The sequence below is a fragment of the Balaenoptera physalus genome, assembly GCF_965194825.1.
Source record: "Balaenoptera physalus genome assembly, chromosome: 9".
NCBI classification, from domain to species: Eukaryota; Metazoa; Chordata; class Mammalia; order Artiodactyla; family Balaenopteridae; genus Balaenoptera; species Balaenoptera physalus.
In genome coordinates, this window is record NC_138888.1 from 70,005,693 (window position 1) to 70,023,810 (window position 18,118).

The following is an 18,118-nucleotide window of genomic DNA, read 5'->3' on the forward strand; positions in this document are numbered from 1 at the left end:
TGTCAATAAGACACGAATGGAAAAGTGTGTAACACTTGTCTGGTTCTCATTTTTCACAGAGTATGAAAACTGCTTCCCTGCCAACTTCTTAAAGTATATTAATAACCTCAGAAAAATAGAGAATTCAATAATGACCATTTTTGGTGAATTTTGGAACATGACCTTTATATAAGTTTTTAGACCAAATAGTTTAGATTTGGGCCATTTTAAATTTGGAATAAGTATTTAGAAACAAGTTACTCTGGGATGGTATGGTTAAATCTCTAATATAGATCTGGAGAAACTATAAACTATTCTGTATGCTTACTTGCACACTGTAGAATTGATTTTAAAGGATACTGGATAATTTCATTCCTTTCTTCTGAGGTTACAGAATTTGCATCCATTTTTTCAGCAGCTGTCACAACTGTTGCAAAGGCCTTTTGAGAGATAGGACAAAAGAGGATAAAAATCTCTGCCACTGCCAAACATCTTTTATTGCACTTGATGGCTCTGTATTTAAGCCAGGTCAAGCACTGCTGCTGCTGGTAGTTGATACATTTTTAAAAATTATACCAAATTTCAGAGTCTCAAAACTACATTGATGATCACTATAAATAAGTACACAAAAACAGAAATATAGATCAATGGTACAGGATAGAAAGCCCAGAGGTAAACCCACCCACATATGGTCACCTAATTTACGACAAAGGAGGCAAGAACATACAAGAGGCTGAAGACAGCCTCTTCAATAAGTGGTGCTAGGAAAACTGGACAGCTACATGTAAAAGAATGAAATTAGAACACTCCCTAACACCATACACAAAAATAAACTCCAAATGGATTAAAGACCTAAATGTAAGACCAGACACTATAAAACTCTTAGAGGAAAATATAGGAAAAACACTCTTTGACATAAACCACAGCAAGGTCTTTTTTGACCCACCTCCTAGAGTAATGGAAATAAAAACAAAAATAAACAAATGGGACCTAATGAAACTTAAAAGCTTTTGCACAGAAAAGGAAACCATAAACAAGACAAAAAGACAACCCTCAGAATGGGAGAAAATATTTGCAAATGAAACAACAGACAAAGGATTAATCTCCAAAATATACAAACAGCTCATGGAGCTCAATATCAAAAAAACAAACAATCCAATTAAAAAATGGGTGGAAGACCTAAATAGACATTTCACCAAAGAAGACATACAGATGGCCAAGAGGCACATGAAAAGATGCTCAACATCACTAATTATTAGAGAAATGCAAATCAAAACTACAATGAGGTATCACCTCACACCAGTCAGAATGGCCATCATCAAAAAATCTACAAACAATAAATGCTGGAGAGGGTGTGGAGAAAAGGGAACCCTCTTGCACTGTTGGTGGGAATGTAAATTGATACAGCCACAATGGAGAACAGTATGGAGGTTCCTTAAAAAACTAAAAATAGAACTACCATACGACCCAGCAATCCCACTACTGGGCATATACCCTGAGAAAACCATAATTCAAAAAGAGTCTCGTACCACAATGTTCACTGCAGCACTATTTACCATAGCCAGGACATGGAAGCAACCTAAGTGTCCATCGACAGATGAATGGATAAAGAAGATGTGGCATATATATACAATGGAATATTACTCAGCCATAAAAAGAAACGAAATTGAGTTATTTGTAGTGAGGTGGGTGGACCTAGAGTCTGTCACACAGAGTGAAGTCAGAAAGAGGAAAACAAATACCATATGCTAACACGTATATATGGAATCTAAAAAAAAAACAATGGTTCTGAAGAACCTAGCGGCAGGACAGGAATAAAGACACAGATGTAGAGAATAGACTTGAGGACACGGGGATGGGGAAGGGTAAGCTGGGACGAAGTGAGAGAGTGGCATGGACATATATACGCTACCAAATGTAAGATAGCTAGTGGGAAGCAGCCGCATAGCACAGGGAGATCAGCTCTGTGCTCTGTGACCACCTAGAGGGGTGGGATAGGGAGGGTGGGAGGGAGACACAAGAGAGAGGAGATATGGGGATATATGTATACGTATAGCTGATTCACTTTGTTGTACAACAGAAACTAACACAGTACTGTGAAGCAATTACGCTCCAATAAAGATCTATTAAAAATAAATAAAGTATTGTGCTCTCTGCATAAGAAAAAAAAAATTAAAAGATAATGGAATGGTTTCTGAATAATCTTATATTTCAGAGAACTAAGAAATGTGCAGAGAAAAACAGGAAGCAAAACTATTCAAAGTTGAAAAGCAAAGGATGCCCTGTATCCTCTACTCCAACCTCCATCTCCCAGGAAAATGCCTATTTTTCTTGGAAGCAGCCAATTATGCATATTTTTAAATGGTGACATTTGTCAAATAGGGCCTTTAACAGAGTTAACTTTTGTGTAGTTATTCCAATATTTTCTTTTCTTTTACGCAATAAGGGAAATGCTAGTTAATAATGTACTTCTTTATTCTGTGGAATAACGGAACTGACCTAAACTGTTCAGCTTTTGCTAAACATACTAAAAGGTACTTATTTTGACCTGGCATGGATGCAGAATTGGCTTGGTTGAAGGTGTGGGATCAGAGTGCAGGGGTTTGTGTGGGACTGTTGAGCATTTAGCTGCTTTTCTGGAGAAACTTGCCAGGTGATTTATAATGCTTTCCAAACCAAAGACAGGGCACTGAAAAAATAAGAGATGAGTTTCAAAGTACCAAAAGTACAAAAACATTCCAGGAAAGTTGTCATGGATGGTTAGACACATAGACAGCTTGCTCTTTCCCCCTGACCTACCTCCGACCAGTCCACAAGGTTGATTAGCCTGCTGCACTCCAGGTGCAGTTTATATGCTATGCAGATGTCTGGGGCGACATTTGGAATACAACCTTCTTCACTTCTCAGTGCTTCATTCTAAAAATAACAGTAAACTAAGATAACTACCTTTCAGAAATGATGAGGAACAAAATCAGACATTAATTAACCTGCTAACCTGAACTTAGTAAGCCAATAAGTGGAGTCTTTGGTTTCCTTTATTTTGTGAGTTGCACCTACTCTCCAATAGTTAGCTGGTTGTTTAGGATGAGGTCTTGGTCAAAATCCCTCTAGCTCCTAATCACTAGATGAATACAGCCAGGATCAGAAGACAAGCATATTCTTCATTTTCATCATAAATTATTAATTTTTTTCATTTTAATCATACATTATTCATTATTGAGACTTTAATGCATTTCTGGTTTCCATAAAAGCTTATGGAATTTTGTGGATTTTCAATAAAATGCCACTTCCAACATTTGTAATTACATGAATTCTAGCAATTACTATACTGTATTAATAAATACCAACACACCACTACCAGGGATATAAGTTATCTCTCAAAGAAGACTACTGTCAACACTGCAGATCCTAACCTCTACAAAACCATCAGTGTTTTTTCAACCTATGTGAAAATGATGGTTCTTATTAAGAAACAAAATCTCTCTCAAACATACACATGGGAATTATATCCTTCCCCAAACTGCTGAAATCGCACCAGTTCTCTTCTGTGACTTACTACTAGCCAAAAAGATTATGTAAAGAGTTTTAATTTGTGGTTTATATAATAAAAATAATTGATATTTTGTGCCTTAAATATGAAATTATTCAAGTACCCCACTACCACCATCATTGAAAAATCACTGATTTACATCTTCCTACTCAGTATTCTCTTGTAAGGCTTAGCATGTTTGTGTGCCATTTTGGACAGGAAACCAATACATCGGAACTCTCTTCATAGGTTTTATGGAGTCACTTCTTAAGTATCCTCTGTTGCAAGATTTCTAGGTGTTTAACTGAGTTGATAACTTATTAACAAATTAACAATTTAATATTAACTTAGCAAATTATCAAGAAATTACTTTGTATATAACTGAAATATAGCTTACTGAGCTGTTTAAAATGATCACGTTACCTGGTCATAAGAAAGTTAGTTTTAAAAATTCTGAACTGTCTTGAACTCTCCGTTTAAAGAACAACTTGGAACTGGCAAATGTGTCTGGAGTTTAGCAGTTTTATCCCTGGCATATTGCTGGCTGTCCTCTATACTCAGCTCTGGAGATAATCTCAGAGCAGATCTTTCTTTGGTTTAAAATCCAAGATTAAATTCCTTTTTTTTTTTTTTTTTTTTCTTGCATCAGAAACAATCATTTGGATCTTTTAAGTAATTTCACTGGGCCATATGGTTTGACCTATTATCTGCTGTTATGTCTGTAAGAAACCTTTCCTTTATTTTCAAGAGTAGTAGCATTATTCTCAAGTCCTAGTGCCTACGATCTGGTTTTATCACATGAAGGAGAAGACAATTACGCATGATCAAAAGTTGGCAGTGTTAGTTCATTGGCTTAGAAAAAGCCCTCTAAAAATCTAAAGAATTTTTAAAAATATCTGAAAGAGGTGCAACCCTGAGCCGCTAGTTCCCTACTCATTAGAACTGCAAATTTACAATATTTTTGTGATACATAAAGCCTGGAGTGTGAACTAAATAGAGAAAGGACCACTTCTTACCTTGAGGTAATGATACGGGTTGTTGAGCGCGGTATGGAGGGCGATCCGCGGGGCGGCGTTCAGGCGCTGGCGAAGGGTGTGGGCAGCACTGAAGTACAGCACCTCATGCAGAGGCTGTGTCTCTGGAAGCACGAGGTATTCTCTGAAACCACCAAAGTCAGGTATCAGCTTTTAGGTAAGCACAGGTCTATTTTCAATAAACCACTTTTGTCAGTCCTCTGTAGAGGACTGAGCAACAATAGCCAAAACCAACCAAATATCAAATCCAGTGCAGCTGCACTCAGAATTCTACCTCTCCATGTAATATTGTTTAAAACTTTGACTCTCTGGTGTACAAGAAACTGTATTTTAGTTCTGATTTAGATTTCTAGGAACAAATGTATATAAATTACATTTCTGCTCAAAATCTTTTTTTTTTTTAAACGTCTTTATTGGAGTATAATTGTTTTACAATGGTGTGTTAGTTTCTGCTTTAATACAAAGTGAATCAGCTATACGTATACATATGTCCCCATATCTCTTCCCTCTTGCGTCTCCCTCCCAACCTCCCTATCCCACCCCTCCAGGTGGTGACAAAGCACCGAGCCGATATTCCTATGCTATGTGCCTGCTTCCCACTTTGCTCAAAATATTTAAGGTAGAATTTCTTAAAGTATAAATGAATACTTTCTTAAATTACTTAGGAAACAGAGGTATCCATAGTCCTTATCATAGCAAACATTCAACTCCTGGCAGTGTCAGACACAGGCCTCAGACCTGGAATTAAGAGTTCAGGAAATTCTTTTTTGATCACAGAAATCTCTCTCATAGAAGTAATATAGGTAAAGTTTTTTATGTGTTAGACTTCCTCCTTACTTTATAGGCAGAAAAGGCTAAATTTCAGCTTCAGAATATTAAAAACAAGGAAATCATTTATCATTAAAATTTCAATTATTAAAAAAATACCACTGTAACTTGGGATTCTTCTGTCTTATTTATGAGCTAGATAATAAACCAATTTTAATGAAATCTGAACTTAAAAAATAAAGCATTAAAAATGCTTTATAATGAGCCTATCAGCTGGTATGAGCCGTGACGGCCGTGGTTCCTGGGTGGCCTAGAGGGTAGCAAACTGGAAGGGAGAAGCTCTGGCACCCATAACCCAAAGACAGATTAATAAGTCACTAACTTGATTAAAGCAGTTAACGCACATGCCTTCATAAAGATTTCTGGGGCTTAGTTAGTCCTGGGCCTAAAGTATTTTGGTCACATGACAGATTTGTATCAGCTCCCTTTCCCACCCGTGCAGGCAGAACCAAGCAGCTCCCTCAGCCCAGCCACTGGGGAAATTACTCTGCTTCCTGGTGTCCTGGCTTTCTTCCCTCCTGGAGAGGATACCAGGGCCGAGAAAAATCCCCCCACACCTGCTCCACCCGTGTGGTCTGGCTCTGAGGAAGAGAGGACGCAGAGAGGGCATGAGCCGTGTCCCTCACTCCCCACCATCTCCGTCCTGCCCGCCTCAAGAGCTCCTGGCCCCCTGCTCATTTAGCTTCCAGATGCTGATCCTTCTTCAGAGTCATTGGAATAAAGCCCGTGTGCAAAGAGCATTATGATTCTGACTTGGCCCTAAGAACCAGCATTCTATACCTCAAGTACTGCTAACATCTGACTCGAGATTAAGCTATTTAGCTGTAGTCTCAGGAATGGTTTCTGTGATGCCAGCCGCCTCCCTGGATGGCCGGCTACCCATTTGTAATTTCTGAGCATAAACTTTTCCTATCCCAACCTCAGGCTGTTTTCTCCCCAATCATTATACATAATGGTCATTAAAAGATCACATTGCAGTCCTTGCTCTGTAATAAGGACTGGAAATCTAACAAGGCAACCAGATAAGAGTCAGTTTCAGAAAAAGTTTTGTCTCATATTTGTCCTCCTCTCCCTTTTTAACATCTTTATTTAATTTTCAGAGATTCACATAATTCTCAAGGTAAAAGTCCTTGTTAGATATCCTCAAAGAACCTCCAGAGTCTAAATACTTACCTGTATTTTGTTTCCACTGGGCTATGTTAGTTGAAAAATACTGACAAAACATCATCATATATTAGAATTTTTATCCAACTCCAAATCTGGAGGCTGGCGCGGACATCAGCAGTGAGTCTGGCACCGGAGCTCTGCATGATGCTCAGTTTAGACTCAGAGCGGAGTCCACAAGCAGAAGAGCCGGTGGTCTGGGGGAGCTGGTAGGACCACTTAGTATCCACAAGGGCTACAAAGTTGAAGCTTGTATTTTGGTGAAAACAGTAACTTAGAAAGTGGCAACTTATTCTCATTTCTCAGTAGTTTCAGCAAGAGCTGCTCATGGTGTACGGGGAACTCTACTTCCTGGAGTCGGTTGCTTATAGTTATCTTTCAAGGACTTCTTTTCTCCAGAACTCCAAGCTCTGTTCAGACATCTGTGGTGTGGTCTTTGGGGACAGTGCGGGGAGAGAGAGCGGGCCTTCTGAAAGATGTCAGCAGACTGGGACTAACTATGTGACTTTCCAAAAGTCATAGCCTCTCTCTGGGCTTTAGCTGCCACATGATTCCTCAGGTCCCATTTAGCTCTAACATGCTACAGTCATAATCTTTTCCCTGATGGGATACTCAATCTTGGTAAAGATAGTAAATCCTGGCATGGAAATTTTTGTGATTTCACAATACAACGCATTTCAATCATGCCCACCCAGCTTTATTGCAATAACTGCTCAGGAAGGTGAAAAGTCAGGCATATTAGGTCAAAGATCATAAAAGGGAAATGGTTGGTTGGTTTCAGAGCCTACAATTTGGGATTTGTGGGAATGCAGAAAGGAACATGACATTTGACCTATAAATTATGCCAAATTACACTGTAAAATCATTTTTAGCAACTACAATGGTCACAACTTGGTAAAAGGGAAAAACCAGGAACTTGAGGCTAGAAACTACAAGAACAGGAAGGCCCAGTAGGGCAAGGTTAATTCTCTGAGTTTTCCAAGGTCATTTCTAGCCAGTAGGTCACTTTTATGTGACCCATTTCTCTCACTTTAACCTTCTTCTTATCATACTTGGTTGACTGTTTCAACCCCTGTCCTGACATCAGTAATTTCTCCCCCAGCGACCAGGAAAAATGACTCTGCCCCAAAACTGTCCTGGAAAATGGAACTCCTCATTTTCAAGAAGGACAGGCAATTTATCAGAAAACCACTCTTTGTCTTCAATAACTGAGCTGCTTTTTTTTTTTAGTACTTGATTCTAGTCAGTGCCTAGCCTGCTGCTGAGTTTCAACTGCCATTAAAAAACAGAATAAGCAATGACAAAGAACAGTTTTTTCCCTATTTAACTATTAAATCATTTTATTTTTCAGACCTCTCATTTTTTTCCTATATGGCATGTCCCACCTGCAGGTTAGGTATGTGATTTTAAAGAGCTACACAGAGCTGGCTTTTGGGAAATCCAAATATCAGAATGATCTGGGTTTCCCAAGAAAGCAATCACCTTAAAATACAGGTAGGACTGGTGGACTTCTAGACTGACTCTGAGTGCCCTGCTCACCATGCGTCTGTGCTGCCATGATCCTGAGTTGCACTGGTATCCCTCAGAATTAGAAACCCTTCACTCAGGATAAAATAGGGTATTACAGCTGGGCTGGGCTGTTTTCTGGGTTTGGCCCAGATCCAGCATACTCTGAGCAAAGACAGAGCAAGGATTAAGTGTAATGCAAACACTCTGCTACTAGGGGGAAAACACTCACTTTTCTGTTTCCTGTTCTGTTTCCATCCCCACCCCCGCCCAGGCCTAAAGAACTAGATCAAATTTAAACCTGCGTTCTTGAACTGGCAGTAAAAGAAAGAACCAAGCCATCTGCTGAGCCACCTTAATAAGGATGGGAAAGGAATAGAAGTTACAAGTCTGTGCTGGACGGAGGGCCTCGGGGAGCAAAAAGCCTAATCCAGAAGTGTCCCGGACTGGCTGCGGACAGCTGTCACACCAGTGCGATTTGGGCAAATAGCCTGATTTTTAGCTCTGGAGAGCAACAACGGACTCACCTCACCAGACTGTCGATGAAGCTCACAAGTTGTTCTCTGAGGACTTCAAACTTGGTCTGCCTCTTACTTGTTCTTCTTAACTCCTTCATTTCCAGTAATGACTATGGATGGAAGAACATACCTTTTCTGGTGATTCTGAGACAGAAAGCCCCTCAGAGGGCAGCTCTGTTGCTCAGGCAGAGGCAGCTGATGCCCTTTCCATACGACAGAATGTACAGAGAAAGAACCAGATCAAAAGGGGTTGTGTTTATCTCTTATTTTTCAGGACTGGGAAGAATCTCTCCTCCTAGATATTTTGCTTCAAAAAATACCAAGTGACTTTTCAGGGAAAGAGGAGAAGGGCAGTTTACGTCGTTACTAAGTTATAGGGCAGAGTGCTCCCGAGCCACAACCCATTAATTCATTTGAGAAAAGGACTTCCAAGAAGAAGAGAAAACGCTTGCTCTTTGCCATGCTAACAGAATAGATTCCACATGCTTTGTTTTGCTTAGATTGATATTTTATTCTACGTTTATCATAACTTGGTATCATGGTTTACAGAAGGTTCTTTACTTTGACAACCAAGATCCTTTGTGAGTTACAAAGTCTGCTAAAGTTAGAACTATCTGAAAAAGGCTATACTAGACACACTGTGGCTCAATTTCCGCTCTATACTCAATATGCATTTCTTTAAAAAAATCAAGAAAAGTATCTAAAACTAAAGAGTCTCTTCTGAACCTCTCAATTTGATCAAACTGACAAACAAATACATCAGATAAATCATCAGATTCCTTTTTGCAACCAGGTTCCCATTTTCCCTTATTACTAGTTAATTCTCTTTCTCTCTGAGGCTATCGGAACAGTTTCCACCGACTTCTACACGGAGAATGAGGATAGCAGTGGAATAAACAGGATGTTCAATTTATAAGTGAGTTACAAAGTCTGCTTTGTTCCTAGTTGTGGTTTAAAAATGAAAACAAAAACATACAGGCAGAGCTAATCTAGAGCACACAGGAGCATCAAGGGATGTGGCTGGAAGGATAAGGAAGTGATCTGACCTTCTGAAGATGATAGAGGTCTGTCTTCTGAAGTCCCTTTGACTGTGACTCAGAAGTATCTTCTTCTTCTTTGGCTTCTGCTTTTAATACAAAACCAACATACAGCAGCTTGGGTAAATCCATTTAAGAGAACAAACATTTCTACTACTCCAAGGGAAATAAAATTTCATCTATTTTTTTTTTTTTTAATGTGGCAGGGGATCAAGGTTCCATCACATAAATGATTTCTTCCAGAAGCTGAAGGTCAATAAATATTACATAAGTTATGCTGCAGAGAGGTCTTCAAAGAAACCAACTACTGAATTTTAAAAATGTGACCAACAGTGAGAACAAAACAAAATACACACAAATCCCCTCAAACCAACAGAAAAAAAAATCTCCAAATCTTTGTGCTGTTATAAATAGCTTTTAAAAAACGAACAAACTTAAATTATGGCCCTTTGATTATGCCATGATTGATGTAAACAATACAAACCTACACCCTGGTAAACTTGGCCTGGATCTTCCCGTTCACTATATTTGACATGCTATTTAAGTCTGAAGTGGGTAGTGCATAAAAGTTTTGAAATAATTTACTGAAATACAAACTGCATCATGGTTCTTTAGCAAAGGAAACAGAAAAACGTATCTGGTAAAAGGTGTAGTTGTGTTTCCAGAGAACATGAGGTTCTAACAGCCTCTCCCTGGCGCAGGGCAGGTTTTAGGAACCTCACACTCACATGGCTTATTTGGCCAAACCTAAGACAGGAAGATGCAGCCGGAGAATCTGCCTTGTTCTCGAAGAATAAATTTCTTTTTAGCTATTGATAAATCTTGGTTAAAGAAAGATATGATTTAAGGTTAAAATATCTAATAAATTCTCTGTCCCATTTCATTAACATGTAGCAGAGCCTTAAAAATAAATCTGATATGACACTCTGACCTACTTAACCCTCCAAATGTAATTTTAAACCTAAACTGTAATGTGTAATAACTGTCAAGGAACTAGAGATAGCATACAGTCAAACTGTATGCTTGTCCAATATGGGAGGGTGGGGTTAATTTCACTTTATTATTAATAATGTGCCACTTTTGAAAATAGAAAAGTACATTTATTCAAGACACTGGTTTTGCTTCAACTTACAAAATTCTTTATTCTTCAGACTGTTAATCATCTTAATTACCAACCTTCCCATTTCTAAAAGCTGCGTTCCTTTATTTAATATTAGCACATCACAGGATTTGTTCACTAGCTTATGTTACATGAAATCTAATTAAAATTATTATAATATCTGCAGTTTCATTTTACAAAAATCCCTGAGTCCGATTTTGTAAAAGATTGAAATTTACCTAATTTATCTTATATTCTTCTAAGTCTTTTACCCTGTTTATATCCTTAAGGGCGGCCCCTCACTGTCCCAGTGACCCTAATTAGGTGGCGACTGTGAATCGGTGAGAAAAAAACAATGAGCTGGTGATTAAAAAGAGGTGGGCTCCAGGCTGGGTACTACCCTAGCTAGCTATGAGATCTCAGGCAAGCTCCTTCCTCTTCCTGGGCTTTAGTTTCTGTTGCAGCTGGACTCAATAATCTCTATGATACCAATTTCCAGCCCTTTAAAATGTTTATGATTTGAAAATGGTTCGGCTCACTTGTCCTGCAAATGCACCACAGAGCAATAATGCCTGCACGTGATCTGGAGGGAGCCCCTGGTACCATGGGGTGGCACTTCCTCACGCTTATGCCCCTCCAGTCAAGCAGGCTGGCTCTTTCATCTTGCACTGGCTCAGCACTCATGGGGCCTAGTGCTGCAGCTATGGAGAGAGAGGGAGGGGTTCAGCAAAAGTAGTTTCCTAAATCCAAAGGATTTAAAGACAAAGGGACACTTGCCAAACACAGAAAAGATTGATACGGACATTCCAAGTGCAATGTTTTCACCATGCCATGGTTCGATCCGTGTGCTTATACACCAAGTTGCCTCTTTTCCCCAGACCCCATTAAAAATTTCCCTAAATAGGGGAAATTAAGAAGTGCACAGTCATTTTGCTTGTTTTACTGAAAGAATACTATACGTTGGTGCTAGAAACAGAGCAAGGGATGAGCCCATGAAAAGTTAAACATCAGTATCAATCCACGGAGCCCCCTCAGACCAAAGAAGTCCTGGAGCATGAGAGTGCTGAACAGGCTACCTGTGCACAAGCGGGCACCCAGCGTTCCACAAACATAACGAATCCTGTGCAGGTCATGCAAGGTAAAGGAAACTGTGCCCTCCAGCACTGAGGAATGCCAGGCTGCCGCAGTTCATTGAGGACTGAAAGATTCAAGCTTTGTAAACCTGATTAAAGCAAACCTCATGCATATTTTGGTAATCAGCATACCAATGAGCCTCACTGCTGTGAAAGCAGTTCACAGCTATTAATTTTCAGGCTTACAAATAATTTATGCAGTGTTTTTGAAATCTATAAAGAACCTGATGAAATGCTTAAGAAAAACATCTAAAAGGAGTCCTTAATTATGATGCCCTGCTACTCTCTCCAATCTTTTTGATTTCTTTTTGCTGCCCTTTTTGTTTTCTCCCCTAAGGTAAGTCCTCAAAACTGTCCATCTGGAGAAAGAAATTTTTTTCCTGCCCATTTGATAGTTTTCATTGTTTAAACCAAATCTGGAAGAGAACCATTTGGCTTAGTTGTGGTTGTCACGTTGTGCTATTCTGAGGCTTGGTATACTGACTGATCACAAACTACGTTACCTCTTCATCTCTCAACACATCAGAACGTGGGGTTTTCCATGTTATTTTATAGTTAAATGACTGTCATAGCCAGTAGAATTGGCCAGCTATTATATTCTCACCATCGAGGCTCTGAAACTGGGCCAGGAACTCCTCTATTCTCTTTGCTGTGTTGCCAAGCTGCTTTTCAGAAGGGGACTTAAAAACCTTGAAACATTTCTGAAGCATGGCCATCAGTTCATCCTTTGCCAACATCCTAGAACAGAATCAGTGACAGGAGATGTAATATAACTGGAAAATTCATATACTTAAAAAACACTGTCTACATTTTAAATGTTTCTGGTCAGAAGAAGATGGTGTAAAATGCTTCATTGGTAGCTACCAACTTTTTTGGGGGAGACTTTCCTCAATGTATGTGATATTCAGAAGTATTCAGAAGAGTTCTCATGATAAAGCTCAACTTGGAAAGTTTACAATCTGGGTTCATGGCCTGGCTCTGGCACTTACTATGTTTGTAATATAGAACACTTCACTAAACATCTTTGATCTTTGGCTTCCTTGCCTGTAAAATGGAAATAGGAACTGACCTATTTCACAAGGCAGATGGAAGCTTAAGAATTCAATAAGAAGATGCATTTGAATGAAGACTCTAGCACAGTGCTTACCACACAGCAGGCATTTAAGGTTAGTTTCCCTTTCCTTCAGATCTAAAGGTAAATAAGAGACAAGAAACGTCTGCTGAGGATATAACACTCATGCTAAATGAAACCTTGTTTGAAATGACCAAAAAAGTATTATCAGTGATTTCTTTATTATTTTAGCTAGGCTTTATGTCTTCTATGGGCTTTGTTAACACCAATCAGTAAATCCACTGAACTTTAAAACTAGTAGGCAATTCTGCTTGTTCTACATAGCATAGGTAGAATGATTGTGTAATTCCTTCAAGGCCACAGAGGAAATCTTTGTTAGACATGGAGAATGAACACAGATATTCTAAATTTAAGATCCTGTTTTCAGGGTCATTACTTATAGGATCTCTCCCCTAAGATCATATTCAGTAACAGATGAAAGTACAATGATTAAAAGTTCTTACATTAATCATGAAAGAAAACAATCAGCCAAACCCAGAATATGGGTCATTCTGTAAGAAAACTATCTTATGTTTGACATTTTTCATAGTAAAAAATTTGGGGAAAATACTATTATTACTCAGGGAAAAAAAATGAAGCTAAGTAGACTATGATTACCTCAAAATTAAGCTGGTTACTTCAACTAAAATTTAAACCCAAACCAAAAAAAAAAAAACAAAAAAAAACCCAGAACAAAAACAAACGAAGAAAACACTCATACAACCAATAAATATAGAAACTGGCAGGGGTGGACAAAACGTAAACTCTTCCCTAGTTTTAAGAATATAAAATCTTCTCTTCCTCTTTCTACAACAATGAAATAATTATCCAAAGTGTAATCTTTATCTGTGAATGAAAGGCAGCTAACAAACAGGTCAAAGACAACCAAGCCAACACATTTAATTCTTGATTACATTTGAGATTATTTAAAATTTCTGGCTTTCTATTGCCCAGATGGAGTCAAACTATTAAGAGAAGAGAGTTAACTCAAAGTCACATACGGTTGAACAATCTGTCATACCCGAACTTTAGCCCTACTCAGCCTAGATCAGCATTTCCAGGCTCCAAGGTATCCCGGGCACTGGCTTGCTGTAAGGGCAGAGGCTGAGGAAACGCCAGAGGAGGTCTAACCCGCAAGAGCAGCCCCCTGAGGACCAGCTCCCCAGGCCACAGGCAGCCACACCTCACATCTCTTTGCAGCTTACAGAATTGAATAGTGAGGAGGGCAAAGCCCAGCCTATTATTCATTTTCAGGATGCAATAGAAAATGGCATCATGTCATATAATTTTGAAATCTAACTTTACTAGTCATAATGTTTAATGTGGCATTTGATTGGAAGGGGTAGCTCTTTCATCTCAGGTATAAACTTCCAGGGATTCAGACAGTTATTACTCTTTTTATTCTTAGCCAAAGACTATGTTCTTATTGTTTCCAGAGTAACAAAAGACCATATACGTTCCCAAGTACTCTCAGGTTTAATATAAAGCAAGACTTGAAGTAAGGCTGATTAGGGCAAATAATGTGAACAACCCAATAAAGTCATTAATTAAAAATTTTCAATTAAATTATATATATTTACACAAAGAACTAACACAGATGCCTGCTATCATCACTATTATTCAGCATCATTCTAGAATCTATTCTACAACAAGAAAAAAGAAGCAAGTGGTACAAACATCAGAAAGGGAGATGAAATTTATTATTTTGCACAGGATACAACGGTAAGGTTAGGAAGTCTAAGAAAGCTACAGAAGTATTAAAGAGTGTAAAAGGGTGGGTACATATAAGGCAAATACATATGTGTGTGTACATGTACACACACGTCAATACCTTACATTTACATGTAATCAATATCTTAACATTAAACTATGGAAAAAAGAGCATGTTCAAAATGGCAACAAAAACTATAGAATATTATGACAAACGTGTAAGACATAGCAAAAAAATGAAAGCCCTGAATAGACATTTTAAGTTCTAACTCTCAATACTGTAAAGATATAAATTCACTCCAAATTAATCCAAAATTTAACACTTTTTGAAACAAAATTCCAGTGGGCATTTTTTAAAAGCCCCAAAAAAATCACTCTGAAATTAATCTGGAAAAATAATTGTTCCTAAAACAGAGGAACAAAGTGTGTATACTTGAGTGTATGTAGTGAGTGGGACTATTAATATATCAAAAGGTATACGCTACAGTGATTAAAATCAGATTTTACTTTGTATAGGAATAGACAGGACGATAGAAGGAAATAAGAGTCTAGAAAGAGATCAAGGTACATATGAGAATTTGGTACATGACACAAAGGTACCACTTCAAATCAGTGGGGAAAAGACGTGGAGTATTGGAAATAACTAGTTTGAAAAAAACAGATCATTACCTCAATATATTTCAGAAAGAATAAAAATGTTGGGGAGGGGAAAGAACCAGTCCATCAATCAAGAACTACTAGAAGAAAGAAAGAAAACTATTTAAGTCTGATAACATCCAGCGCATCAGCAAGAGTACAGGGAAATAAATATTGATACATTGTTGGTGCAAGTGTACAATAGTGTTTATATTTTAGACTCAGAAAGTCTATGTATTTATTTTGTGGAAATAAATATACTAACGTGCAAACACAAACTCACCCTCGGTGATTACTGTTTGTAACAACAGAGAATTAGAAACAACCTAAACATATATCAAACAAGGGACTAATTAAATAAAGTGTTACACTTTCAAAACAAGGGATACTACATGGTGGGGATAAATAATGAAGTAATACAAGTGATGACAGCTAATATTTCTACACACAGGTATGTATACCAGGCGTCATTTGATCTCCACAACACTGTATGATGAGATACTATTATTATTCCCATGTTAAGAGATGAGAAAACAGAGGCACAAAAGACTCAAGTAACTTGCCCAGAGTCTGGTTGGCAAAGCTGGGATTTGAACCCAGTCTGGCTGGGCACCCGTGCTCTTACCAATGATCTTATAGTGCATCTCAAGACACAATGTCCATGGTAGAATATTAGGAGCAAAACAAATAACTACCATGACAAAAATCAATCAGACAAATCCAGAAAACAAAAAAAATGCAAATTGTGGAACACTGTATAGTATGATTTAATATATGTTTGTGCCTGAAAAAAAAAATCTTGAAGTACAAACTGCCAACAGTGGATGACTAGCTTTCAAAGTTATATAACACAAGGGGTAATGTCAGAAAAGTACTGTTATGTTTTCATTTAGATTACTGTTAGAGTGACTCCAGCAAGCACTTTGGACAAACCACACCTAATTGAACAAAATTAACTAAAAATGACTAAAAAATAAAAATTAACTTTATCCCCCCAAAGTCTGTTACATATAGCAGCCCAAATAGAAAATTAAGGATTGAGGGACTTTCCTGGTGGCACAGTGGTTAAGAATCCACCTGCCAATGGAGGGGACACGGGTTCGAGCCCTGGCCCGGGAAGATCCCACATGCTGCGAAGCCTGCGCTCTAGAGCCCGCGAGCTGCAACTACTGAGCCCATGTGCCACAACTGGTGGAGCCTGCATGCCTAGAGCCCGTGCTCCACAACAAGAGAAGCCACCGCAATGAGAAGCCCACGCACCGCAAGGAAGAGTAGCCCCCACTCGCCTCAACTAGAGAAAGCCCATGAGCAGCAACGAAGACTGAATGCAGCCAAAAAAAAGAAAATTAGGATTGAGTCTAGCCACCAGACCAGCATTTTTCAAATTGGGTTTTCAAAATGGGTTTCAACCATTATTTAGTCAAGAAACCATTCATTCATTCATTCAGTCAGTCATTCAATAAACATCTACTGAATACTTACTAATACCAGGCATGGTTCTGGGCATTTAAGATACACCTCAGTGAATCAAAAAACCCTGTCCTCATGAAACTGACATTCTAGCTGGGCTGGGGGGTGGTGCAGAGATAACAAACACTATCTTATATTACTATATATATGTTAAAAATTGGTATTATGGAAAAATATTGAGCAGTTAGAGGGGAGGGTTTGAGGGCAGGTAGGTTTCAATTTTAAAAGTTATTAGGCCTCATTGAGAAGATGACATTTGATCAAACATGTGAAGGAGGTAAGAGAGCCATATAAGAATGTAGGAGAAGAGCTTTTCCTGAGAGAAAACAATGCATGCAAAGGCCCTACGGTGGGTGTATGTCTGGCCTATTCAAAAAAAACAAGGAGGCTGAGGTTACATAAGTGGAAGTCGAGACCGAGTGGTAGGCAATGAAATCAGAGAGAAGGAATGAAGGGCTAGATCATGTATGGTCATTGTATAGACGGTGGTTTTACCCTGAGTGAAAACGGGAGTTTTGAGCAAAGGAGTGACATTATCTGACATATTTTAAAAGGATTATTTTGACTGCTATTTTGAGAAAAACCTGTAAGGGAGCATACGTGGAAGCAAGGAAGCCAGTTAGGAGGTGATGGCAATAATCCAGATGAGAGGTGACGGTGCCTTGGACAATGGTGGTACCAGTGAGGGAAGGTGGCAAGAAGAGGTTTGGTTCTTGAAATATTTTGAAGGCAGAACCCAAGTTTTTGGCTTTGAACAATTGGAAGGATAGGGAGACTGCAGGAAGATTCTAGGATTCAGGGGAAGATCAGGCATTCAATTTTGAACATGTTAACCATGAGCTGTGTATCAGATATCCAAGTTGAGGTGTAAACAGGTAGATGGACATAAGAGTCTGGCACTCAGGAGAAAAGTGTGGGCTCTTGATTAAGCCCTGGGGCACTGTAATGTTAGGATGTCAGGGAGAAGAGAAATTACCAAAGAAGACTGAGGGGGAGGAGCGTGCACTGAGGTAAGAGGAAAACCAAGAGACTCTAGGCCCTAGAAGTCATTAAGGAAGCAGTGATGAACTGTGTTAGATGCTGATAATAGGTTAATGCAAATGAAGACAGAATTGATCATTAGAAACATTTAGCAACATGAGGGTCACTGGTGACCTTGATCGAAGTATACTGCTAGAGTGGAAAAACCAAATCAGCTAAAGAGAGAATGAGAGGAGAGAAACTGGAGATAGTGTGACAATGTTTTCAAATTTTGGTGGATTCCATCTAGCATTTACTTTAAAAGAAGTAGAATAAAATTGAAAAGTAAATACAGTTGTCCCTCGGTATCTATGCGGGATCGGTTCCAGGACCCCTGAAGATAC

At 38.7% G+C, this 18,118-nt stretch overlaps 1 protein-coding gene across 6 annotated transcripts in view; it reads right to left on the reverse strand.

Moving 5' to 3' along the window:
• Positions 1-18,118, reverse strand: part of ORC3 (origin recognition complex subunit 3) — a 66,810-nt gene that overhangs the window by 6,323 nt on the left and 42,369 nt on the right. For 3 of the 6 annotated variants that reach the window (XM_082473946.1, XM_082473945.1, XM_082473949.1), the window contains exons 14-19: positions 12,432-12,565; positions 9,605-9,684; positions 8,568-8,668; positions 4,525-4,666; positions 2,779-2,895; positions 340-419 (exon numbers count right to left, since the gene is read on the reverse strand). In XM_082473946.1, coding sequence (XP_082330072.1) covers positions 340-419; positions 2,779-2,895; positions 4,525-4,666; positions 8,568-8,668; positions 9,605-9,684; positions 12,432-12,565 — 654 coding nt within the window. Of the gene's footprint in view, positions 1-307; positions 420-2,778; positions 2,896-4,524; positions 4,667-8,567; positions 8,669-9,604; positions 9,685-12,431; positions 12,566-18,118 lie in introns of all 6 variants that reach the window. The other 3 variants (XM_082473947.1, XM_082473950.1, XM_082473948.1) reach the window with 2 other exon arrangements.